Genomic DNA, 25,566 nt, shown 5'->3' on the forward strand with positions numbered 1-25,566 from the left:
AAATTGTTACAAAACAGGAAAAGCAGTGCTGGAACAGAGGTCTCCATTTACCCCACTGAGTTCTGCCAATAAATTGTGCAATTCAAATGTACAGATGGAAATCAGCCTGTAGACATAACTTGTTACATCAAAACTGTAGCAACTTACATTGGTGATTAGGTTCTCTTAATTACTGGAGGAAGGAACAATGAAGTATTTTGAAAAACAACGATTGTCTATCACATTATCTGCTTTTGTTGCTTTAGTGCTCTGCTTTAACTGGGTAGGAAGTCTTGCATAACACTCTTTGTTTTTGTAAATGAAACCTCACCAGTAGTAAACTCAGGACTTCGGTTGTTAGTCTTCAACAAGTCCCTGTTTTTTTCTCCCTCCTTAGGGAGTTTCTGTTGCCTTACAGTAAAAGGGATTAGCATTTATTTTCAGGGAGTTTCTGTTTGATTTCTTCCTCTACTGTAGGAAACAAGGGCATATTTCTTGAATTTTTTGTTTCCAAATTCTGGGAGCTAGAAGGTGACATGGCAGCAGCTGTGGAACCCTTTCCTTTCTGCACTGGGTCAGGTCCCTCAGTGAGGACAGTTCTGCTCTCTTACCTCCTCTTAGAGGAACTATTCAGCAGAATATTGTCGGTGCTCACTGTATTCCATTTCTCCATTTCCTGGGAAAAACTCCCTGAGAGAAAAGGTGAAGGCTGCAGGAATAAACTCTCTTCAATATAGCTCATGTAACCACAAAGGGTTTCAGGAAATCTGGTCTCTTCTTTCATTTCTGGATAGAAGAGAATTCCTAATGCAATATATTGGGGGTATAACTGCAGCCTCATGCCTTTGTAGTTTGATTTTTTTTTTCAGATTATAAATACTGAAAAGTAGATTAACAAAGCTGTGCAATGTCAGTAAGGAATTTTTGTTGGGGTGGTGGTGATGTTTTTTCTTTCAGAAGAATATTTAGCAAATAGGTCAAGCCACTTATGTGCTAAGATTTGTTCTCTCTATTTCTTTTTATTCTACCTTTTCTTTGCCAGTTTAATCTTCTGGTCATTTTTTTTTCACTAAAATGTACAGTGGGGCCATTACAGCAGGCAGGGCCCTTGGGGTGTTCTGCTGTACTATAATGATGTTGCAAAATAAACACCTGCTTTGATTCATTGTTTGCTGTATAAATTTACTGAATGTTGTTTTCCATTCTGGCCAGATGGGTTTTGTAGCACTTCCTCCAGTGGCCTGGTTGATGGAGAGGAACTGGAGATCAGCAATCCAGAAGAATTCTCCTCTTTCCAAGACCACGTTGTGGCAGAACAGTTGACATACATGGATGTGGTATGTAGAGTATTGCATAAAACTTTATAAAATAGTACATTTTTAAAGTTACATTGCTTTAAGTATAGGGTTCCAGAATAGGACTGCTGCTGGGACAGAGAACACAGCTCTGTGGTTATTCCAGCTGTTTCAGGTTTCAGTCATTGGGCTTTTTCTTTCTGTCCTTTTTTTTTTTTTTTTTTTTTTAATGTGTAGCCTCTTTTGCAAAATTTATTGGCACTGAGAAATAGTACATTTTACCTATATCACTACCTGGCTTAAAGATATTTATGTACTCTGGACTGTAATGGTCAGATTTTGCTTTGTATCAATTCCCTTCTATAAAAAAAATTATCTTGGTTATCCAGCTGAGTGGATAACAAGGTGTCCCTTGTTTTCCCAGTATTGTTTAGCTGACAGTTCTTTTGGGGCATCAGGCCTATAAAGAGTATGCCAAAGTATATGTTAAACTAAGAGAAAACTAAGACTTTCCTTTAAGTACCATATTAGATTTAGATGAAATTTGTCCTCTAAACCTGTATTTCTTCCTATGGATAAAAGAGATGTAGGAGAAACCTGCTGGCTTACCACACCTCTGCTTCACTCTAGATGCTCTTCCGAAGAGTTGTGCCCTACCACTGTTTGGGATCCATCTGGTCTCAAAGGGATAAGAAGGAAAACAAGAACCTGGCTCCAACTATCAGAGCCACCATCACCCAGTTCAATGCAGTCACCAAATGTGTCATCAGCACTATCCTGGGGACCAGGGAGCTCAAAATCCAGCAGAGAGCCAAGATCATTGAGAAGTGGATTAATATTGCACATGTAAAGCATTTATTCTGTTTAATGTTTTTTGGGTGGGTGCCTTGGAGCGAAGGAGTTGGGAGAGGAGAAAGGGGGTTGTACACATTGGTCCCAGGCCATCTTACCTCTAATTCTTTTTATTTTTAACTGATTTTTTGTGATACCAAATTAATATTGCCCTTCCTCTCCTCAGTTCTTCCTCACCATGGAAATGGGGTTGGTACTTGGCTGTGCCAAAGCTTTAGAGAAGTCCAGACAGCTGATAGCAGTAGCTCTTCCCTTGTCCACTGATGGGATCACTCCACTGTGGGAGGCCACTGGCCTGGGCAGGCAGGACCTCACCAGCACATGGAATCACCTCCCTGTCCCCCATGTGCCTCAGCAGAGCTTCCAGGAGGATCATGCAGCAGATTCCATGTTCTTATCATGTTTTTCCTGATCTTTGCAAGAAGTGGGTTTTTCCACGCCCGCTTTACCTACCTCCAGTTTGCTAATTTCCTGGGTCTCAGTATTTTACTGTAACCTTGCTAATTCCCCTCAGGGCACTGGGCAGCTGCCAGTAAATGAGACCTCTCTGGAAGAGACCATTTCAGGCACTTCCATGTGGATATGTGTTGACTTCTGAGAACCACATGGATTCTTCTTGAGCTGTACAGAACAGTCAGAAAAAGCTGAAGCCAGAGGCTTTCCAGCCTTGGCAACTTCTGTGCTTCCAGAGGCAGCATTCCTGGCAGTCCTGGCACCTGAGCTCTGGCAACTGCATGGTTCAGGAAGCTGGTATGGGGAAGGTCTTGGACCTCTCCCTGTGGCACTTTATCTGCTGGTTTTTATCATCATCTGATGGATGCTTTATAGCCTCTGTGAAGGGATTAGGAAGTTTGATTTCCAGTTTCTACCTGCAGATCTAAGTTGCAGAGGGCACCAGCTGAAAGGGCCTTCTTCCTGGGGCAGGCTGGACAGAACTTATCATCATCCCAAGGCAGAAAGGAGGCCTGGGGAAGTCAGGAAAGGCACTGCCCTCATCCCACTCACTCTGTGGATGAAGAACTTTGTTCTACACCCCTGTTGATTCTGTGCTTCTCCCTTTACTTAATTCATACCTTCTGTGCTTCTCCCTTTACTGAATTCATTAAATGCTCCAGTTGTAGCATGAAGCACATGAAAAATGCATGTGCACACTCTGGAGGATAATGGCACATGTACAGCAGCTGGGTGCACATACACTTAGCTGCCCACTTCTGAAGAAAGCTGCTTGCTTTGTGCATGCAAATGAATGTTTTGAATAGTTAGGTGCCTGAATTAGAAAATAATCCACTCATTAAAGTACAGTTATTCACTAACAACTAAACTTAGCAGCACGGTGTTCAACATTTGTTCTCTCTTCATGACTTTTGGATCCATTTACTTGGTTCAAAAGATAAACTGAATACTTTCCCTACTGCCAGCCCTCTCTGCTCCACCTAGATCAAAGGTTCCTGAGCAGAAGCAGCCAATTTCACTCAAACAATATTTTCTTTAAAAATAAAGAGTAAAAATGAAATCATTAATGTCCTGTTATGCTTAAAAATTTTTAAATCAAAGCTGTTTCTACACAGGATTCTTTCTGGTTTTCCCTCTGTGAAGGACGCAGCATGAAACAAAGTTATTAAAACCAGTCTTAGAAATTCTTCTTACATGCAAATGAAAGCTTGCTCAAGTTCAGTGTGCAGTCAGTTGAATCACTGAGAACACTAAATCCAATATTAAATGAAATTCCTACTGTGTTCTAAATTATACAGTGTCCAGTTAATTCAAGATGGTTCCAAATTGGATCTTCCAGTTCAAACTCCTGTTGTACTGGGAAGAAAGAAGGAAAGCTGATAATTTGTGCCTCTAAATTCATGTTCTCCCCAACCTAAATTTCAGGTTGAACAAAAAGAAAGGTCTCATTCTTTAACATGTCAGTCTCTGGAGAAGAGCTGTTATGTGGGGTTTTTTTTGGCCCCAAACCATGCAAAAATAGCTTTCAGGTCTAGTGAGTCCTGCCCCATGATCTTGAGCTTGGTCTTTATCTGACCCAAGTGTCCACCTGGTTCAGGTGCTGTTGGCCCAGGCTCTCTGCTCAAGCCACACTTCAATAAATGTAGTCCCCTAATTAGCACAGTTTTTTGTAGGTCAGTGACTGGGAGAGCTTGTACTCTCCTTAGCTGTTCAGTCACTTTTAATGCAACTCATGAACAGAGATGCTGATATATTAAGGTCTGACTTTGGCTTATGCTGAGGTTGGTTTACATTTGTTCAGTGCTACAAAGGAAATAAATCATGTCTGTTTTTAACTGTAAAGATCCTTTACATAATAATCATTATTAGGGTAAGAATCAGATTCATAAAAATGTTGATAAGCAGAATTGGAGTTTGAACACATTCTTATCTCCATGGAGCAGTCAAATTGGCAGGTGTTTTGTCTGCTGGCTTTGCATGTACAGACACCTGTGCTGAAGTCTGTGGTATCCAAGCTCTTGTTCTTGAGCCACCAACAGATTTCCAGGAGTCACAGACCAGACTTTCCCTCTTGTTTCCTTCTGCTTCATGAGAAATCTGCTGCTTTTTTGAGTTCTTCATTATCCTTTTTGAGTTCTTCATTATCCGTTTCCACCCAGGCTTTTGCCACAGAGCAGCTGCATAAGAAACATCCATGAACCAGTCTCTCTGTTCAGATTTGATCCCAACTCTGCAAAAGCTGGGGAGGTTTTTCTCTTCAGCAGTGTGCACATACTTGAATAACAGGTTATTCCTTTGCATGTCTTTATTTTTAATTTACACTGAGATGATTGAGGGTTTTACATTTTAAATACCACATATAAAGAGGCAAAGCCTGGCTTTCTCCCTAAGGGGTAAAAGGGATTGGTAACTATAAAGAGCTTTTTAAGAAGTATAACCTTTGTGCCTTTCACCACGGCTTCGTGGACTCAGTTCCACTTTTATTTTTACTTGGAGAACTGGAAGCTGTGACACCACAAATACATGAAAGTGAGGAAAACAAGCTCTAAATGCCAAAGCTTGTGAAGTGTTTGGTGGCTGGAGAGGGGAGTGATATTTTTGATGCTCAGTATTTGCACAGCTGCTGCTCAGCAGTGAGAATGTGTAGCAGGCATGACAGGGCTCAGAGAGGGGAGCACTAAGGTCTGTGTGGTGCTGACATTTAATGCCCCTGGGTTTCCAACCTCTCCTTTCACAGGAATGTAGGATCCTGAAGAACTTTTCCTCCTTGAGGGCCATCATTTCAGCTCTGCAGTCCAACTCCATCTATCGGCTGAAGACCACCTGGATGTTTGTTTCTAAGTAAGCCTCTCCCTCAGTTGCCCAGGGCCACAGGGCTCTGTGCTCCTGCTTTTCATCTTCTCACTCTTCCTGTTCTGTTCCTTCACTGACATGGGTCCTGTCAGAAGAACCTCCTGTTCCTGGGAGGCTCAGACCACCCCTCCTGTGAGCTTCTCTTTCTTGTTGAGGGGACAGTTGTCCCTTGGGAATACTGAATTCTGTCCTTTTTAGCATATTGGGTTTTCCACAACCTCTGTAGAAAAGCTATGGCACTGGCTTTTCACCCAGCTCATGCTCACCACTCCCAGGTCACCACAATCTTTGCTTGTTATCTTCTATCCCATAAAGTTTGAGGAGATCCAGCTTGCTACAAATCCTCCCAGCTCTTCTCCCAGTGCTGATATTTGCATAAAATATATTCCCAAACTACAAAAGCCAGTATTGAAGATATTATTTCTTCCAGGGGAACACATTATTGGGTTAATAATATTTACTGCCTGCCCCACAGATGCCAGAAGCTGCTGTCTAGAAAAGATGGTGTTCTGATCATTCAGTTTGGGGAAACCAGATTTCTTTGCCTTTGATAAATTAAAATATCACTGTGCTAGGCAATATCCTTCTGTATTTCCTCTCCACAGAGGTGGGATTTTCCTTCTGCTGCCCTGTGTTTCTGATCAAAATATTGCCTATCCTGTGTTTATAGTGTTGGGCAAAAAACTACTACACTTAAATGCTTCCAGCTTTCCAGAATGCATAGAATAGGACAAAAATCAAGAACTTGGGTTCCCTCTCAGCTGTTTCTCTGTTTATTTGTATCCCCTGACCCATTCTCACACTGCACAGACAGTTCAAAGCCCTGCCCAGGGGCTGCTGATGGTGTTTCTTTGCTGTCAGATAAAGCCCAACTTTACTGGGAGCACCAGAATATCCCACCAAGGCTCCCAGGAGATGTGCAGCATCTCACTGGATGCATTCTGGTGCTATTATCTTTTATAAGTTCAACTGTTAATGATTGATGAGAAAGAAACAGAAGCTTGATTGGATTTTAGAGTGCTTGTTAATGATCCAAATGATTTAATCTTCTCCTGTGCAGGGACGTCATGCTGGTGTATGAAGAGCTGTCTGAGATCTTCTCAGACCATGACAATTACCTGACAAGTAGGGAGCTGCTGATGAAGGTGAGAACCAGTGTGAGTTCAAGGCTTGTGATCTCAATGAAATCTGAGGTTTTAACCCTTTTTGAAACCAGCTGCCAAAGCTCATCTCTTCCTCAGGGACCTTATGTGGTGCTTTAGGGAAGAGCAGGCTGTAAAACATGAACTTTTTGCTGGGCGGAGAGTTGATTTCCTTGTTCCTGGAAGAATCAGTAGCTTTAGCCTGGACAGCCACAACCAGCAGGCTTTGGCAGCATGATCTGGGTGGAGAGCAGGTCCTGCAGCCCCTCAGCCCACGAGATCACTGGAACAGTGCCACAGCTTCAGCTGAGGAATCAATCCAAGATGTTTATCCCACTCTCCTGTACCTCTCTTAGAACTAGGAAGCAGGGCTGGGAATTCTGAAGGAACAGGCTTCCTACTCCGTGTGTGGCCAGATGGACAACAAAGCAGGCTCTGTGTGCAGCAGTTTGACTTCTGCACTCTCCTGGGTGAACCCCAGTAACCTCAGGAGCCTGAAAGGGGTGAGGAAGAATGGCAGGGAAAGGTTATGTTCTGCAAAAACTAAGGAATGTTTGTGGCAGGTTTTTTTCCATTTACATAAAAAAGTTCCTATAAACTTGGCTAACCAGTTCATTCTTTGGCAGTTCTGTCCAGCCAGTCTGGCATTTGTCCCTCAGCCCCTTGCCTTGGGATCTGAAACATTGTTTTTTGCTCAGGAATGGTGGGTGAACACATTCACATCTGTCAGTCTATTTTGTTTATCATCAATGTATCAACATCTGTAGATAAATTTTAAAGCAGGTGAGACCATAATAAGCATAGAGGGAAAATTTATATTCAGAACAGCCTATTTAACTAAGTGTTAAAAGAGAAAACAACTCAGACTGAGTCCAGACCTCTGGCTCCCAGTGAATCACCCTCCAGCTGCCCTAAGCAGATTTGAAAAACATTTTGGAAGCAGTGAGAGGAGAAAAATCCCACAGAATAGCTACAACCTCTCCGTGACTTTTCATCTTGGACTATTTGGAGGATGAATATCCACTGAATCCTCAAAAACTTAGTTTTCCTTTACTATAAATAGCCCCTGTAAGGGAAGGCATGTTTGACCTTGCCTGTTCATCCTACAAATCCAAGTGTGGAGCAAACAAAATGCCACTGGAAAGAAGATTGAGTGGCACAGAGAGGGAGCACTGTTCTCTCCTCCTGAACAGGAGAGATTGATATTGATATTGATTTGTGATATTGGTATTGATAATGATTCGTGACACACCTGTGCAACCACTGGAAGAAACATGTAACTCCAACATCCTCTGTGCATCCAGGGAAATAAAGGTTCAAAGAACTATGGTGAAATATCTCATCCATTCATGGGAAAGGTGGAGTTGTGGGGGTGGAAACCTATTCCTTGAATTTCCTGCATGGTTTTGGATTAGGCAGTAAGCCACAGTTGCTGGATCTCAGTGTTGCAGCATAAGAAAAACAACAAATCATTACATAAGATGGAGATGTTTACTTGTAGCAGGCCTGAGTTAACCAGAAATTCTGATGTCAGGAGTGTTGGGATAGAGCATCTGGTCACCTGAAGTATGTCTGAGCTTCTCTGATCAAACTCCCAAGAGATTTTCAGCAGCACTTGGCTTTGGCTAGAGCTGTTCTGCAGAAAAATTCCCTCACAGTCATCCTGTGTGATTTTTGTCCAAAATTCTCAATCACCATCCAAGTCCCAGGAAATCAACATGTATGTAGACACACATGTGTCTGCACAGCAAGTATTTGTTGCTGGCTTAACTTGTCTGGTTAAATGTACTTACTGTTTTGCATGCATGTAGTTCCCAGTTTACCCCTTGGATCCTCTATTAATTGCCTTTATTTCTCTTTCACCTCACAGGAAGCAACATCCAAGTTTGCAAATCTGGACAGCAGTGAGAAAGAAAATCAGAAAAAATCACAGAAGCGACTGCAGCTTCAAAAAAACAAGGTGTGTTTGGGGGTTTTCCTCCCCTTTTTGAACTGGTAACATGATTAACCCTAATTGTTCAGTTTTGTAAGAAGCAAAATCTAGAAAGGTCTTCACCAGGGTGAGTGGGCAGGAGGGAATTGATGGATATAAACATGTGGTCATCACTTCCAGCTCCTTTGTTTCAGTTCTACAAGAAAGAATTCCATTATCTACCCTTGTTACACTTTAGAGAGAAACACAATTTCCATGTAGTAAAATATGTGCTGCTGTAAATACTGGAGTTCTTGTGATAAAGAAAATTAGCTCTGGCAGAGCAGAAGTCTCATTTACTTTCAAACATGCTGATGAAGCTTCTGACATACCAGCTTGAAAATTACACAGGCTTCTACAGAGATTGCTTTGTAAAATGTGTCTGGGTTCCAGTCTGCTGGTGAAAATGGTTTTTGTCTCAAAGCTGGCAAAGATTTAAAAAAGACAGGGAGAGAGAAGTCTGGAATAGGGAGGCAAAAGTGCTGAATATGATTTTTGTCTGTGTATTTGTTTGAATGGAAAAAATACAGATCCTTCTGGATGGTAGAAACAAGTGTTTCCTTCACAAGTGCAGAGCCAGCCTGAACTCTGCAAGTACTGGCAGTCTGGAAGTTGAAAAGTGTGAATAATTAGCATTAAAATGCAGTGGATGGCTGGGGAAGTTGGTCACTTCTTGGAGAGAAAAAAATCGTGGCTTGATTTGAATTCACTATCACAAAGTATAATCACACATCATGAAGTAAAAGTCCACGGGGATGAAGCAGGAACTGCTCACACAGGCTGGCCAGGACCAGTCCCCAGCTCCTCCTGCAGCAGGTGACAGAGGGACCTTGTCCCTGGTCCTCAGTGCTTCTCCCAAAGGCAGGCTTTCCTGGGGACCCACTGTTGGGAATCAATGGTGGCAATACTGTAACACAGAACTACTGGGTGATACCTGTGAGAGCATCCTGGTCTCACTGGAATTGGATTTAAATTCTAGATGATCTAATGAAAATGATGCAATGAAAGAAAACATAATTATAAGACTGATGCTTGGTTAAGCAGATTACTTTAATTTCATTTTTTTACACAGGAGTGTTCTGGAATTGTAATTATTCTCATTTTTCAGTTAATTAATCCAGCATTGCTCTGCTCACTTGCAGGGAGTGATGCAAGGCACAGTCCCTTACCTTGGCACCTTCCTGACCGATCTCATCATGCTTGACACGGCCCTTCAGGACTATGTCGAGGTAACTTGGGGCACTTTTTTGGAACCCTAAACACCCTCCCTGCCTTCCCAACTAAGTTTCTGTATCCTCTTCTTCTGCAGCTCTTAAAATATCTGTTTACAAAAAGAAAAGGGAAGCAATATGCAGTGTTACTAACTAGAACTTGTGTGAATTTTTGTGCATTTATGTCAAGGTACAAGGCTGGCTCTTCTCTGATCCCTTCTCTTTCCTTCCAACAGGGTGGCCTGATCAATTTTGAGAAGAGACGAAGGGTAAGTTGAATGTTCTGTGATTTTTGGTTTATTGATACCCTCTGGGCAAGGGCATTTGTCTTAACCAGACCTGGTGGCAGGAGACGTTTGCTTTCCAGAGCACACAGTTAAGTAAATATAAGTATCTTCCTTCTCCTGCAGGAAACTGTTTGTAGGTAAAAGGCTGCAGAAAGCAAACCAGGTACAGAGGACTGAGAAATAAATGCTGTCAGTTCTCCTTTCCAGCTTGACCCTTGTTAGTCAGAGATAAGTAATGTCCTGTAGGAGTAAAGGTGCTGGGGTTACCTTGGGCTGAATGAAGTCAGGCCAAATCTCCGTCCTGGGGCTTGAAAGCAGACCTGGACTTGGCTGAGATGGAGCCATTTCCTCCCCTTAACTGCTCAATGACCTGCCCTGAACAATCCAGGGTTATTCTGGCAAAGTGTGTGTACAAGTGCAGTTACAGAAGAGCAGCACACTCTGGTCACATGCCTTAAGGGCAGCATTTGACATTCCTCTGGAGCAAGTGTGAGTGCATATTATGGATCCTAGGGAAGAAAACCCACCTTTATTGTTAGAAAAATAGTTCTTGAAATAATTACTCAACTGAAACTGAACTTCACATCTAGCTAAGTTTGTCCTGGATCCCTTGTTGTGTGTTTTTAGAGTATGAATGAATATAATAATCCTGTTTTCTAATTAGTCTTTCTATTTGATTATTTAATTTCTTAGGAATTTGAAGTCATTGCCCAAATCAAGCTCCTGCAATCTTCCTGCAACAGCTATTGCCTGATACCAGACCAAAAATTCATCCAGTGGTTCAGGAGGCAGCGACACTTAACAGAGGAGGAGAGGTGGGTCCTGAGTGCAGCTGAGGGAAACCCACACTCTTCTCAGCCCACACACACACCTGGGCAGGTCATGGCAGGGACAGTAAAATACTGCAGAGCACTGGTTTTAAAACCTATTGTAAGGAGGTGAAATATCCCCCTTGGCCCTGTTAAAATTCAGGCAGAGCAGTGTTCCTCTTTGTGGCACTGCAACCTTCTTGAGGTGGGAATATCTGGAGGATTCTTGGATTTCTTGAATGTTGCTGCTGTGAGATGAGCAATTAAATAACATTGCACAACTAAATCCCATTGTCTACAAATATTCACCTGCTGGCCTCTGCCCTGCAGTTACAAACTCTCACGTGAGGCTGAAGCAGCTGCTGATACCAACATCCTGTCTCCCAAATCCCAGAAGAGCATGGTGAAGAGGATCAGCACGTGAGTATGATGGGGCACAGGGGTTTTGGGGAGGAATATGGACCTGGGTAACTCAAACGAGCAATGCTTATTTAATCAGCTGCAGAACCTGCCTGGGGATCCACAACCCTGCACTGCTTTAAGGAGAAATGCAGCCTTGTGGCTGAAGCTGTCCCTTTGTGTTGCTAGAAGCAGTCATGAGGATTATTAAAGACAGAAGAGAACTTCCTATGGTGTCAAAAAAGAGAACCATTTTAGTGCTGGATTATAATTCAGTACCTATTGTGTAATAACTTCACTGAATGCAGCAGGAAAACAGAGTAAATGAGGATTGTCTGGTCTATTATTAGTCTAAATTGCTGTAGACATGCAAAAATTCCTTGCAGGATTTCAATATGAAAATTAAGGTTAGCAAAAAGGCATTTGAGAGTGGAAACAATCTGCCTTCCAGCTGGAGAAGGAAAAAAAATTAATGGGGACATGGTCCAATTTGGTGTAATACCACAAAGATTCAAACAGGAGGTGGGGAGAGGACAGGGCCATGCAGCTGGACATGGGAAACAAGAGGCCAGCAGGAATGCAGGGAAAGCTGCATGGAATAAAGCAGAACTTAAAGACTGAAGTAGAAATATCTGCGCTCTGAATGTGTTTTGCAAGTGAATACTGTAGAAAAGCAGTGAGTGACACTTCTCTGAGCTGTATTAAATCATTAACTGCATGCTGATGCTCCTGCTTCTCCTCTTGGTGACTCAGACCAGCTTGTTTCCTTTGAAGCTCCTTTCAAGTCACTTGACCTGCATTTAGAAATGAGTCTCAGAGAGGGAGTGTCTTTAATTTACATTTTAGGATCTCCCTATTGTGTGCATTTCCAGCCTCCTAGAGAGAACCTGCTACCTGTGGCACCCTGACAGAGGGCAGGAATTGGCAGTGGGGTGAATTTGCCCTTTGAAGCCCTTTTTTCACTTAAATGAGCCTGAAAATGTGAATAGACCAAAGGGGAGTGTTGTTCTAGTGAGGCATGAGCTGGTTGTGGCCTTGCAGCTGTGGGCACTCTGTGTCAGGAAGGTGTTGTGTTAGCCTGTAACAAAGCCTCTGGACAAACTGGATAAACACCACAGAGGAAATGAAAACAACAGGCCACTCCAAAGTGGAAAAAACTTCAGAATGTAAGAGTTCTGAACCAAGGGACAGCTGTGCTCAGCCCAGCTCTCACTTACTGTCTTTTATGCTTTCTTTCTTTCTATACTAGACTTTTTCTGGGCACTGATGTGTTCACCCCACCCAAAGAACAACCCCCGAAGAGCTCTCCTGTAGGAGGGAGCTCCGGGGAAAGCACGGATTCAGCCAGTGTTTCATCGTGTGAGTTTAATCACTCTGAAACTGAGGATGTGTGTGTGACTCCCGTCTCTAGTCCTGAGGACCCTCTGAAAAAGGTACAGCTGAGGCCTCTGCATGCTGCAGGCAGGCCCAAGACACTTGCCCAAGGCTCTTGGTCTTGACTAGAGCATTGGTTTTAGTGAAATGGAGAGAGAAATGTGTAAAAATGGCAGTAATCCAGTGAGGGCTCTTGCACACCGTTCTGTGTTGCCCCTTACAGTGGGTTTGTTCCTGTCAGGAAGCTTCTGAGCAAGGCAGAGGGAGAGAAAGGCAAAGGCTGAGCTGGCGAAGGAAGGGGGCAGTTTCAAGGAGAGTGACAGAGAGGGAGGGGTGTGTGTATTTCCACTTGTGTAAAGGCTCTCAGATGGAGCAGGAGTGCCTGTGACACTCTCTGCTCCTTCCCAGCCGGTCCCAGTTCCTGGCTTGCTGTCTGCAGCCTCATGCTGTTCCTTGGATCTGCTGCCACCTCCTGGGCGGCTCCTACTGCGAGGCCAGAGCAGCCCCAGCAGGACAGAAACGGTCATTAAAATGCTGTAATCAATCAAGTGAAGTTCAGGTTTCCTGCAGGCAAGGAATCCTCCTGCCAGCCGGCTGGGCAGAGTGTGGGTGACTGAGGTTTTGTCTGTGCCTTCTGCTTTGTCCCGTTCCTCTGGCACAGTGACACACCCAGACGCACCCAGTGTCCCCTTTGTGACAGCACTTTCCTTTCTGTTGTGCAGATCTCCAGCCACCCCTTATCCTTCTGTTCTCCTGACTCGTCCGTGAGAGCACCTTCCTCAGGGCTGTCATCTCTACCCTCATTCCTGCTGGCCCCCAGCGACGACAAGAGCTCCGTGGGCTCTGACAAGGGCTATGACTCTGACAAGGGTTCCATCAGCTCCGACAAGGGCTGCAGCTCCAAGGGCTCCGTCTCTGACCCTGGATCAGGCTCAGACAGTGGCTCCATCCCCAGCAGGGACTCGGGCTCAGTGCCAGGCAGTGCCCCCAGGGCGCTGCCCGTGTACAACCGGCAGAGCGAGGGCTCCTGCATCATCCGGGTCAGCATGGACGGGCTCCACGACAGCGTCTACAAGAGCATCCTGGTGAGTGCCACGGCTCTGGGCTCACCACTTGTGTCCATGGAAGGGTGACTGAACCCACCACTGCCTTTTGGGAACACCCCTTCACTGAGCTGGCTCATCAGACCTGGCTGGAACGGGAAAATGGCATGTGATGTCATGTAGAATGTGTGCAGCCTGGTAGGAATGAGATGTTTGAAAACAGCTTTAGGGAAGTTTCTGCTCTGGAAATTGAAGTTTGTGTTTTATCAGAAAGCTCCAGGTGGAGCTCCAGGTGTGAACACATTGAACACATATGTTTTCCCAGGAACAGCTTTCCTCAGGAGCTGGTTTCTGGAAACAGCCCTTTAATTCCACAACTTCTCCCCATGAAGAAGGGAGAATCTCCCTCCTCTCACCAGACTAGCAGCTCCAGAATTCAGGCATTTTCCTCTCTGCTTATTCTGCAAACACATCCCAGCAGTGCCACTAGTGCTGGACCACGGATGAATGTGGCTTAGCTCAGCTGGGGACCCTCAGGGCCTGCTGGGCCTGGGAGAAACAAATGTGGTGTAGTTCTCAGCACCTTTAGTTCCTAATTTTAATGGTCTCACTTCCCCAAATCCAACAAGTTGTTCCCTGAAGGCCTGATGGATTTGGCTCGTGGTGAGACTGCAGGAGGCTCTGGAGGAGCCCTGTGTCTGCTCCAGATGCACTTGCACAGCACAAGCAAACCCAGCTATGAGGCCAGAAAGCTTTCCTTGGATGTCCAAGGCAGTGCTTGGTGCAGGAGCCTGCAGACAGCAGCTGGGGCAGCTGTTCATGGGAGCTTTTGTGGCTGGTGGGAAATGAGATCTCTCACAGGGAGCAGACATTGGGATTTACTGCTGTCTCTGCTAGGACTGTATCTGTCAGCTTGAACTAAAAAGCCAATCCCTCCAAATGTCATAAATACTAAGTTTAGTGTCTGTCAGCACCTGCCCCTTTGTTACTGACCTGTTTTTTCAGTTTTCTGGCATCTCTTCCAAGAACAAGCAGTCAGGTTTTTGCTAACTACTGAATCACGAGAGTGAATGAGAAGAATCTCTCATTGCACCTTATCTTTTCAGATAACCAACCAAGACAGAATCCCTGATGTCACCCAGCGAGCCTTGCTGAAGCACAACCTTGAGCCTGATGCAGTTGAAGATTATGAGCTTGTGCAGGTCATCTCTGAGGACAAAGGTAGGGAAGCAGAACTCTGCTGCTGCCTGGGAAGTTCTGTTGGATTTTAAAGGGAAGAGTAAAATGGGCAGTATTAGAAATGCTGTTGACAGGTCAAAGCTGCCATTGAAAACCCCCTGGCTGCTCAGGGGTGATTTCTGTCAGCACAGCCCCCTTCCCATAGGCAGAGCCAGCTCCTGGGCTGCCAGGGTGACACTGTATGTGCCCTGAAGCCACAAAGTGACCTCAGGACCTTGGCTGGGGGTGATGTTCTGCCTCCCTGGGACCAGGCCCTCGGATCCACTCATCATCAGCCTTCTCTGAGAGTCTGCCAGGGTGTCTGCCAGGGGGAGCATGGCCTGGGCCTGGCCTCCCCTCCTGCCCTGCTCCCTTTTCTGCAGGAAGCTGCTCCCGATGCTACTCTGGCAGACAGGGAGATGGCCCTGCCCACACTGTCCTGCTCCTGCTCCCTGTCCTCTCTGAGCTTTCCTGCTGCCGTGCCCCCCTCCCCACTAATGCTGCTCTGGGCCTGTTCTGCAGAGCTGGTGTTCCCCCGAGACGCCAACGTGTTCTACGGCATGAACAGCCACGTGAACTTCGACTTCATCCTGCGGAAAAAGGCGGAGCTGGTTGGCTGAGGCTGCCCCTGCCGCCCTCCTGGGGAATCCGTCAGAATTCCCTGCTGGAAATGTGCAATTGGAGCAATGGGCAGCCCTGGTGCAAGGGCTCCAGGCTGCTGCATTTGTCTTGAGGACAATGAGCCAACTCTTGTTTGTGAGAAAAGAGTCTCCTTCATGCCAGTATTATACAGAAGAAGATCATCTGAACTTATTTTTATGGAACTGAAACAAGTTCTGAGTATGTTCATACTGAACCAGCTGAAAACTTTTTGCACTTGTTCTACACCAGAGAATGAATGACCCATTTTGGATCTCGTTTCCAAAGAACTTTAAAAATGAATGAACTGCACTTACCTCTGCATGACTGGGACAAACAGACACTACTTTGTGTTGGATGGAGGTCTTAATGTCCACCTCAAAGTGGAAGCCATGGACCAGAACTCGATGCCTTTGTGTGCACTCCCATGTGATGGATGGACATCCTCCCAATGTGCAATTCCTCTGCTGGAACTGAACTTTGAACCTCTTTAAAAGCCATAAGTAAGACATTGGATTGTAAGCAGCCCTGATTTGAGACACATGAAATACCTACAGTATTTCTGGTTCTGGTGGTAGCACTATGCATCCCTGTGCACATCTAGGAGTTATTATCCAAATAGATAGCTTAGGATTGTTAAGGATCATTAATTAAAAGAGAGTTTTATCCATACCTGGGCCTTTCCCCCCCAGTTCTGTGGCACTAATTTGCAAAACTGGGCTCAGGTAAGTTTTACACTACATTTGGATTTATCACTTCTGTTTACAGGTAGGTGAAACAGACCAGCTGTAGGTCTGGTACATCCAGGAGTCCTATAACAGGTCCCACAAGCCTGGTGTAGGTCACAGTCTGAGCAACTTATGAATTCCAGTTGTTTGTTTGTTTAGAGGGAGAAAGAGGGGAGATTGTTACTGAGCCTTAACCTTTGCCCAGAGTTAGGGCAAAACTAGAAGTTCAGTTTTCTCTGCTTTTGGTGTCTGTACAGTGCAGTTCCTTGTGTACATAGCATAGCTCCTAATGTATATAGTACTGCTCACTCAGAGGGTGTATGGCAGTGTTAAGCTGAAACATGAATGTTCTGGGGTTTAAAATTACACTTTCCAAATGTTTATATATGTTATGTTTTTAACTGCTTACCTGTAATCTTTATATGATAAGTATATAAATTGTTTTTCATTAATATTTGCCTGAAATCAGTCGTTTTCCTTTTATTAGTGCATGTCAGGTGTGCAAAAACACCTCACACCACTTCCCTTGATGTCACTTTCCTCAAGTTCTCCACTTTTACTGTTTAACTTCTCCACAGCAAAGCCAAAGCCCTCCCAGTGCCTCAGCCATGCACACAGCCTGTGAGAGACAGGGATACTGTGTGCTGTTTCTGGAGGTTTCACCTTAAAGATTTCTGTAACTGGGGAATTTAGATTGCACACCAGTTTTATGTCTTTGTGAAATCATTCTCCCTGGAGTCACTGAATGACTCCTGAGGCCAGATAATACAAAGTAAGTGCTTTTGAGTGCTCCCCATTGTCTGAATTGCGGTGTGTTTCCTCCTGCTCTCCCAATCATTACCTTGTTGTGTTTTTCCCTCCCTGCACACAATACCAACATTGAGATAAGCAGTTTACACACTACGGCCACATTTGCCATTTCACAGGTCACTTCAGCATGAGGGGAGGCTCCTAAAGCTGCTCCAAAGTCTCACTCAGTCCCTGAACTGCCCTGGCCACTTAAAGGCCTCTCGTGTTACACTAAGGAAGACAAAACAGAGTCCCTGAATCTGATTTTTAAACTACCTCAGTCCAAACACCAGAACCTCATTCCATTTCCTTCAGATCAATACAATCCATTGGTGAACTTGGACTTTCACATGCCATATTGAGAGCACAAGAGCACTTTTCCATCTTTAACCTCAAGCAGAGCCCAAGCTGGTGGGTTCCAAGCAATCCTACTGCAATTAATCATTTTTAGGGCCTGCCACCACAGCCTGCCTTGTGAAGAAGCTGCCAGAAGGCTGGTTCCAGGCTGCTGCTCCTGCTCAGTTTTGAAACACATAAATGTTGTGACAGGTAGAAGAATTATAAAATAAAGACCTCATAAAATCAGGCCTGCTCTATTAAATTAATAACAAGCCTGTCATCTCTTTTAAGTGTAGTTAAGCAATTTGCAGGTTCCCATGTGAAAACAATCTTGGTGTGAACGGCTTGTTAACACAACCACCTGTTCTTGATTGAAAACTAAGTGCATCTGTGTAAACAATGAGATCTGTCCCATGAGAACCCATAAAGGAAAAATGTAAGCAACCTGAATCTTAGCACGTACACACAAATCACCTTCAGTTTTTGTGGGCAGCGGCCACAGGGGAAGATATGGTGGGCACACAATCGTTACCTACATAGTATTTTACTAGAAATTCGATAAAAAGTTACAACCTGCTGAGGGACCGCAGCTCTGCGGGAAGCGCCCCCTGGCGGCTGCAGAGCCCTCCCGGTCAGTATCTCCTGTGTCTGCGGGTGTTTCTGTTCCCTCTACCCACGAACGATGGAAGCGTTACCTTTTAATTCCGTTTCTCACGTTGAAAAGACTATTAAATAACGTTACAGCCACTTTGAAACTGTTTTCAGTCTAAGCCGTGAGAAGCCGCGGCCGCACAAAAAACCTGTGTGCGTGCGCCTGCCAAATGGTTCCGGCGGGACACCGTGTCCCCGGGCGGCTGCGCCTCTGTCAAATGGTTCCGGCGGGACACCGTGTCCCCGCGCACTGCGGGCCGGCCGCTCCCGCTCCCCGGGATGAGCTTTGTCCTCCAGAAACCCCCGAGCCCCGGGTTAGGGTGAGCTTTGTCCTCCAGAAACCCCCGAGCCCCGGGTTAGGGTGAGCTTTGTCCTCCAGAAACCCCCGAGCCCCGGGTTAGGGTGAGTTTTGTCCTCCAGAAACCCCCGAGCCCCGGAGTTAGGGTGAGCTTTGTCCTCCAGGAGCCCCCTAGCCGCGGCCGCCCCCCAGCTCCGTACGGGGCTCTGCAGGCGGCAGGAGCCGGGGCACATTTCCTGCTCTATCCCAGGCTGACACATGCACATGTCCCTGCCTTGGCTGCAGGGGCTGGCAATGAGGCCAAGGAGCCCAGCAACTGCAGTTCAAGGTTGTGCAAGTGATGCAGAGACATTTTCCATCTTTGATTATTTGAAGGTAGTTAAAGAAACAAAATAGGGACAACTCAAATACCTTGCATTTTTTAAAATCGATGCTCTGCTGGTGAGGAACACTCCGTGCTGACATAGGGGAATGATGTGTCAGCCCACAGGGAGGGGGAAGGAAGACACACCATAGCAAGGGGGAAGGAAGGAGAGGCTGCTGGTAGGCACTGAGGTGGGTCTGTCATGGAACAGAAAGCGTGAGAGTGGGAAGAGATGTGGCTCTCGTATCCACAGTGACACTTGACAGTGCTGGGTGCTCCCTGGTCACAGAGCCCTGCTCCTGCAGGAGCTTCTCACCAACACCTCTGGGACTTCCTTCACACAGGCCATGTGGGCTCACGAGGTGGGAGACCTGCTGAGGAATCAAGAGGGATTGTGAGGAAGGAATGACCAGGCCATGTGTGGGCCCCTGGTGCAACCTCCATACTCACCAGCTCATGTGGGCACCTGCTCCTGCATGGACAGCAGCAGGAACTTGGTTTCCAGGTGGGAACTGCAGAATGGGCACCTTTATACAGCCAGGCACTCCATGGGAGAGGGACACAGCCAAGGATCCCTTGAGCTGGACTTTCATTAACCTCCAGTTAACATTCAGGGTCAGGCTGGAGGGGGCTTGGAGCAACCTGATCTCGTGAAAGGTGTGACAGGGGGTTGGACTGGGTGACCTTCAGAGGTGCCTTCCATAACCCAAACCATTCCAGGACTCTCCCACACAATGAAGAACACACACAGCTGCTCATCTTGCACCAGGTTCTATGTATTATCAGACCGGCTGACAGGTAATAACATGTCTTCTGCAGCAGAAAGCACAACACTGATCAGTAATTATTCAAAACAAACAAAAATTAAAACCAAAACCCCAGCCACACACACTCAATGCACAGATCTGCCAGCAGGTGAGTCTCTAGATGGCAATTCCAGGAGGGAATCCTCCCACTCCCCAGAAGCTCAGGGTCTGTGCCAGTACAGTCCATGATCACCTGGCCTCTGAGAAAGGTTTTTTTAAAAAAATAAACACCATGTCCTGCTGGCATGTGAGCCAACAGCAAAAACATCAGAACTCATCCAAAACATAGAAAAGTTTGCTCCTCACATGAAAAAATATCCAGGCAAGTCGCCTTTCCGTCCTGTAACACACAATTCAATCACACTGTTGAAAGAGTAACATTGCTGTAGGTTCTTTTGGTTTTATAGAGTTTGTAACCTAACTTCTTACATTTTAAGTTCCCAAAAACTCCTGCACTTGCTTTTATGGCCTAAATAAACAGGCCTTCCAATAAGTCCTGGGTTTTTTTTTCCTGAAAGACTAAGTTGAGTCAGGGGGTGAAGCAGGATGAGACATGGACCAACTCTGCCTGCATTCCCTTCAGGCAGTGCAGAGACAAATAAATCCAGCCACCTCCACTTGCACGGCTTCCATGACTTCCAAGACATCCATTCTGGATCCAGAGGCCTGTTTAGATGGGATGCAGCAAGATTAAAAATGAGCTGATGGGAAGCCAGCACTGGTTTTGTACAGGAGTGTGACGAGGAGAAGACACAACAGAGGAGCACTGCTCTCCTGCATTGAACAATGTGGGGAAACATCTTGGTTCTGACAGGGATCCCTTTGGAAAACAAACCCAAATCCCCCAGATGCTCAGCAAACAGGGTGGTAAAAGCCTACAGACCTACAAGGAGTAACAGTGAGGGAGCAGCCCAGGTACAGCCATTCCAAAAGGCACTGACATTTGTACACCTCTATATATTAATCTTTATAAATACAGTGTTCTACACGAGGAACTGTGGAACGACATTAATTCCAGGCTGGTTTCTTCTAACAAAAGCTTGCCAGGGGCTTTTGCTTGGATCTGGAACTCTTGTTCTTCTTCCTCCTTGGTGTCCCACCCTGTCCTTGGTGGCCTGGGCAGGTGTCTGGTCCAACCCCACACACAGCCCTCGGGGAGTGGTGGGAAGGAGACCACATGAAGAGCTGCTCTACAACTTCCAAGGGTGAAAAGCTAAAGTGTGAGGCAGGTTCAGCTGTCAACAGAGTCCTGGGGAGGTGGGCAGTCATAGCTCATCCCTGGCTGAGGGCGTGTCGAGGGACGGCTGAGAGGGCAGGGCATCCTTGTTCTGGGCGTCGCTGTGGATCTTGCCCTGCTGCCGGGACTTCCAGGAGTGTGTTCTGTCCCAGTCCGTGGACACGGTCTCGTTGTCCCAGATGGTGGAGGTCTCCGTGTCGCTGAGGTAGCCCGGCTGCCCCGTGTAGTGCGTGGGGTAAACGAGGAGGGGTTCTGCTGAAAAGGCCTTCAAGTCTCTGGACTCATAATACTCCATGTACTTTGTGCTACGGAGGAGAGAAACACCATCAGCAACAGAGGAACCTTCACTAGTGCCAAGCTTGTCCCTGGGAGACATGGCCAATCCAGGGAGCAGAGTGGTCTGGGAGTGGGGGCAGGTGCTGGGGTACAGCTGGAACCACGTCCTTACCACCACACACACCTGTAAACCAAAGCCTGTTCCCAGAGACAGACAAGTGCCTCAGACAACCAGCCCACAAGCCCTGCCCCAGGCGGGGACAATTCCCCTCTGACCTGTGCCAGGAGGACAAAACCAAGCACCACAAGGAGTCCCCACCAATGAGGCTACCAGCAAGACCTGGTTTAAGATCAGTCAGCAACACCCAGCCCATGTCTCCCCGAGCCACAGAGGGACTTACACAGGGTGCTTGTTGTACATGATGGGCAGGAATTCATCCACGGGCAGCATCTTGCTGAAGGGCTCAGCCCCGATGAGCTTCTGAGCGCCGTGGAAGGAGATGGCGTAGCCCAGGGTCCAGTAGGAGTAATCAGCTTCCACCAGGTTCCGGACATTGGGAACGGCTCTCTCGGGCTCCTGCACCTGCATCCTTTTCCGGCCAATGTAGCTGCAGGGGTGAAAAGATCAAGGAGATCAGAACCAAAGCGAATCCACAGCAATTCGGACAAGACCATTGGTGTCAGCCAGGCCAGGGCAAAGGGTCAGTCCCAGAAGCAATCCCTGACCCAGCTCATGGATTTCTATCCTGCACCACTACCAGACATCCGAGTCTTAACCCAGTGTGTGGGACAGCTGTGAAAGGCTTCCTAAGGGAGCCAAGATGGCACAGTCTGAGGCTCAGGACTGAGCCGGGCTGGTTCCTCTGTCAGCTTCCCCAACACAGCTGAGGTCAAACTGCATTGTCCACCACGGGCAGGGATGGTGCCCACGGATCCTCCTGGCAGCAGCTGCCCCAGAGGGCAGATCTGTCACAATGGGAAGAGCCACCAAGACAACTGTGCCACCATCCCCTGTACTGCAGCATCAACCTGCACCTCTGCCATGCCCCAGCAGTGCTGCCAACGTCCTCATGTGCCCAGGACCTCCCAGAGGAGTAGGAACTTACATCAGCTCCCAGTCTAACTGGGCTTGCTCGATGTCATCCATCAGCTTCATGAGCTTCCTCTTGAACTGGTGCTCGAAGCGCACGTCATCCTCAATGACCAGTGTCTTCTCCAGGCCCCTGCTCACCACCTGAAACACCGGGGCTCCAACGTCAGCACAGTGGCCCCCATGAGTGCCCTGCTGTCATTGGGGCCACCCTGATCTGGCACTGCCTTCCAGGCCATGCAGGCAGGGAGGCTGGGGAACCACTCTGTGACATATACATGATACGCCAAACCACTAGAACTTGCTCCTGCTCAAATGCAGAATAAGGGAAAAAAACCAGGAGTGTTTCTTTAATCCCATTTGCTTTTCAAAACCTTCTTGCCTGGATATAGAAAAACAGTCATGAAAATGTTCTGATAAAAATCACTTAGAGCTGCGGGCAAATGAATCACAGAATCCCTGAATGGTTTGGGTTGGAAGGGACATTAAAGCCCATCCAGGTCTATCCCTCTGCCATGGGCAGGGACATCTTTCACTGGTGCTCCAAGCACCATCCAACTTGGCCTTGAACATTTCCAGGGATGGGGCAGCCATAGGTTCTTTGGGCATGCTGTGCCAGGGCCTCACCGCCCTCACAGTGAACTTCTTCCCAATATCGCATCTAACCCTGCCCTCTGGCAGTGGGAAGCCATTCTGCCTTGTCCTGTCCCTCCATCCCTTGTCCCAAGTACCTCTCTAGCTCTCTTGGAGCCCCTTTAGGTGCTGGAAACAAAAAGGGGAGATGTGAAAGGTGAGCACTGCATTCAAGAAAACCCCTACAATCCAAGGAAATCAGTCCTACCCTACACTTCCAGAAAGCTGGGCTAGATCCAATGCTCTGCACCAGGACTGGCTGTGCACCAGGACACAGAACCTTCCTTCAGGTCCTCCAAGGCACTCCAAAATCCTCACCTCCTTCCAGATGTAGTAATGGCTCAGGAAGCAGCCAATCTCTCCTCTGGTTAGGGGCCTGGAGGAATAGGGGTCCCGGTATCCTGGCAGCATTTCAATGCTGAGAGCTTTGAGCTGACTCGTGTTCAGTGTTCTGGGAAACAGACAATATTTATCACCATTACAAAAAAATAAGTCAATTCAAGCCAGACACAGGCATGGCATGGGGAATGCTGCTGATGTTCAGGGAAAAGCCACACCTTGAGAAATTCCTACCTTTGTTTTGCTCAAAAACACAGAGGAAAATTAACTTCTTGATTCACATCTCTAAATCAAGCTAATAAATTGTATCCTTAACTCTGCCAAAGACTTTTCATGGGACCATCAATTGTCTTCAACCCTGCCAAAAACTTCCCATGGGACCATCCACTTGCCAGGTGTTTGACTGATTAATTTTCTGAGACCCTGAAAGGATCCCAAGACTCCAAAACCACTAGATGGTACGTGGGCTCCTGTCTCCTTGAGGCCTTTTTGCAACTCACAGACTCAAAATTTCTGCCTTGATTTCTCATTATAAAAAGGTCTTAACATACCTTAGAACCACAGAATCATTAAGATTGGAAAAGTCCTCTAGTATCTTTGAGTCCAAGCATTAACCCAGCAATTCCCCCAGGGATGGGGCCTCCACCACTGCCCTGTGCCAGTGCCTGACCACCCTGTGCATGAAGAAATTTGTCCCAGTTGTCCAGCCTGAACATTCCTTGGCACAGGTTGAAGCTTTTTCCTCTTGTCCTCTCCCTTGTTCCCTGGGAGCAGAGCCCAGCCCCTCCCTGGATGCACTCTCCTTTCAGGGAATTGTGCAGAGCCAGAAGGTCCCTCCTGAGCCTCCTTTTCTCCAGGCTGAGCTCTCCCAGCTGCTCCTCAACAGACTTATGCTCCAGGCCTTAGAGCAAGCTTGGAAAGGGCTGTGTCAGGGTTAATCCTGTAGCATCACAGCTCTGTAGCACCAGGATGGACAATATTGCCAGGAGTTAACTGCTCCATTCACAGAAACCTGTGATTTTTAACCTGATTTTGACCCTAGTCTGAACCCCAGTGCCCTGGCTCTCTCACACAGATTGATTAATTGCAAAGGAGAAAAGAAATAGAGCAGAATTTCCCCAAAGAGATGGTCAGGGAGATCCAACTGGTGTTCAGCTCCTCCGCAGCCAGCCCTTCCCTGCTGGAAGTAGGTCAGGGCATCCAAGGAGATGCTGTGAAGCAGTAAAGCACATCCCACTCTGAAAACATCCTCAAGCACAACCAAAACTCACTTTCCATCCACAGCCTCCACTACCTTCACTGCAATCTCCTGCTCATAGAGCGTCCGCAGCATCCGATCCCGCCGGTCCTTGCGACGCTTCAGGTTGATCATGAAAATCTGGGTGGAAGGGAAAGACATCAGGGCATCAGACTCCCAGCTGGGAGGGAGGGAGAAGGGAAGTCCTGATCCACACCCCTCTCCAGCAGCCTCAGTAGAAAAACAGGTCTTGTGAAAATACCACATGTGTGTTTGCTCCAGGTTATCATAGAATTTGTCAAAAAGCTGAAGTTGGTTTTGAAAGTGTAGAGGCTTCTTCTCTAACAACTACTTTTTATGGCTGTTCATGGAGGACACTTGCTCTTTGAGGATAAAGAAAAGTGAGGGGAGACCAGTTAGAGCCAAATCTGTAATTTCCAAAGATACGGGATATTTATGTTTATATCAAACAGAGTAACATGACCATCTGCAGCATCAATCCTAGAGGAACACTGATCCACAACACTTCCATTGCCTGGATTTATGATTGTCAGCAGGGCCACCATCCAAGTACAAGGCCATGCTAAAGAAAGGATTTTTATGATTACTTTGGGCACTGAAAATCCACTATGATCCCTGCCAGAGCAGAGAGCTAAGGCTGAGAACAGAGATGTCTGGGCAAGGCTCCATCCAAAGCTTCGAGGAGACTGGTGGAGGGCATAGGAATGAAGCCCTCACTGCAGGTACCCCTCAGGGGTCTCAGGGATATTTTTCAGTCCCAGGCAGGCTGGTACAAGCACAGCCTTATAGCCCACAGAGCAAATCCTCATCCCAGTAAGAAGCGGAATGAATTTCAGCTCAGTACAAATGAAAGAATAATAAACTGGATAAACAAAGCACAGCCACAAAGGACAACATGGAAAAATCCTGGACTGGCTGTGCCTTAAACACAGATGCTCAAAGACACACAGCTGGATCGGGTTCAGCTTCAGGAGCCTGATAAACAGATGGAGCAGAGCACACCAAGAAGACAAAGGCTCCCCTGATCCCCACAACTCCCTCAGTCCCAGAGGCACCCTGGCAGCTGCACACATGGGGACTGCTAGCTCTGGGAATAACACAGACCCCAGGCAATCAAAGCCTGGCACATCCCCCTCCAGCTTCTCCCCAGGCATGGTTTGCATCCCTGGGGGTACCCAATGTGGGCCAGAACCCAACCGGGAGCCTGGATCCCCCACCTGCTCTCAGCTCTC

The 25,566-nt window shown here is 46.7% G+C and overlaps 2 protein-coding genes across 3 annotated transcripts in view; one reads left to right on the forward strand and one right to left on the reverse strand.

Annotated features, from left to right (window-relative positions):
• Positions 1 to 15,907, forward strand: part of RGL1 (ral guanine nucleotide dissociation stimulator like 1) — a 53,396-nt gene extending 37,489 nt beyond the window's left edge. The window contains exons 6-18 of one of the 2 annotated variants that reach the window (XM_083867824.1): positions 1,192 to 1,316; positions 1,905 to 2,120; positions 5,317 to 5,420; positions 6,493 to 6,577; positions 8,445 to 8,534; positions 9,689 to 9,775; positions 9,994 to 10,026; positions 10,738 to 10,859; positions 11,184 to 11,273; positions 12,502 to 12,685; positions 13,349 to 13,711; positions 14,776 to 14,890; positions 15,410 to 15,907. In XM_083867824.1, coding sequence (XP_083723950.1) covers positions 1,192 to 1,316; positions 1,905 to 2,120; positions 5,317 to 5,420; positions 6,493 to 6,577; positions 8,445 to 8,534; positions 9,689 to 9,775; positions 9,994 to 10,026; positions 10,738 to 10,859; positions 11,184 to 11,273; positions 12,502 to 12,685; positions 13,349 to 13,711; positions 14,776 to 14,890; positions 15,410 to 15,507 — 1,712 coding nt within the window. In that variant the 3' untranslated portion in view covers positions 15,508 to 15,907. The remainder of the gene's footprint in view (positions 1 to 1,191; positions 1,317 to 1,904; positions 2,121 to 5,316; positions 5,421 to 6,492; positions 6,578 to 8,444; positions 8,535 to 9,688; positions 9,776 to 9,993; positions 10,027 to 10,737; positions 10,860 to 11,183; positions 11,274 to 12,501; positions 12,686 to 13,348; positions 13,712 to 14,775; positions 14,891 to 15,409) is intronic. The other variant, XM_083867825.1, reaches the window with a different exon arrangement.
• A 4,050-nt stretch (positions 15,908 to 19,957) lies between these two features.
• The window catches only part of COLGALT2 (collagen beta(1-O)galactosyltransferase 2), a 46,318-nt gene continuing 40,709 nt past the window's right edge, over positions 19,958 to 25,566 (reverse strand). Inside the window, exons 8-12 of the mRNA XM_083867950.1 lie at positions 24,348 to 24,454; positions 23,056 to 23,188; positions 22,121 to 22,248; positions 21,416 to 21,622; positions 19,958 to 21,043 (exon numbers count right to left, since the gene is read on the reverse strand). Coding sequence (XP_083724076.1) covers positions 20,767 to 21,043; positions 21,416 to 21,622; positions 22,121 to 22,248; positions 23,056 to 23,188; positions 24,348 to 24,454 — 852 coding nt within the window. The 3' untranslated portion in view covers positions 19,958 to 20,766. The remainder of the gene's footprint in view (positions 21,044 to 21,415; positions 21,623 to 22,120; positions 22,249 to 23,055; positions 23,189 to 24,347; positions 24,455 to 25,566) is intronic.

Source organism: Zosterops lateralis, assembly GCF_965231275.1.
Source record: "Zosterops lateralis genome assembly, chromosome: 9".
In the NCBI taxonomy this organism is placed as follows: Eukaryota; Metazoa; Chordata; class Aves; order Passeriformes; family Zosteropidae; genus Zosterops; species Zosterops lateralis.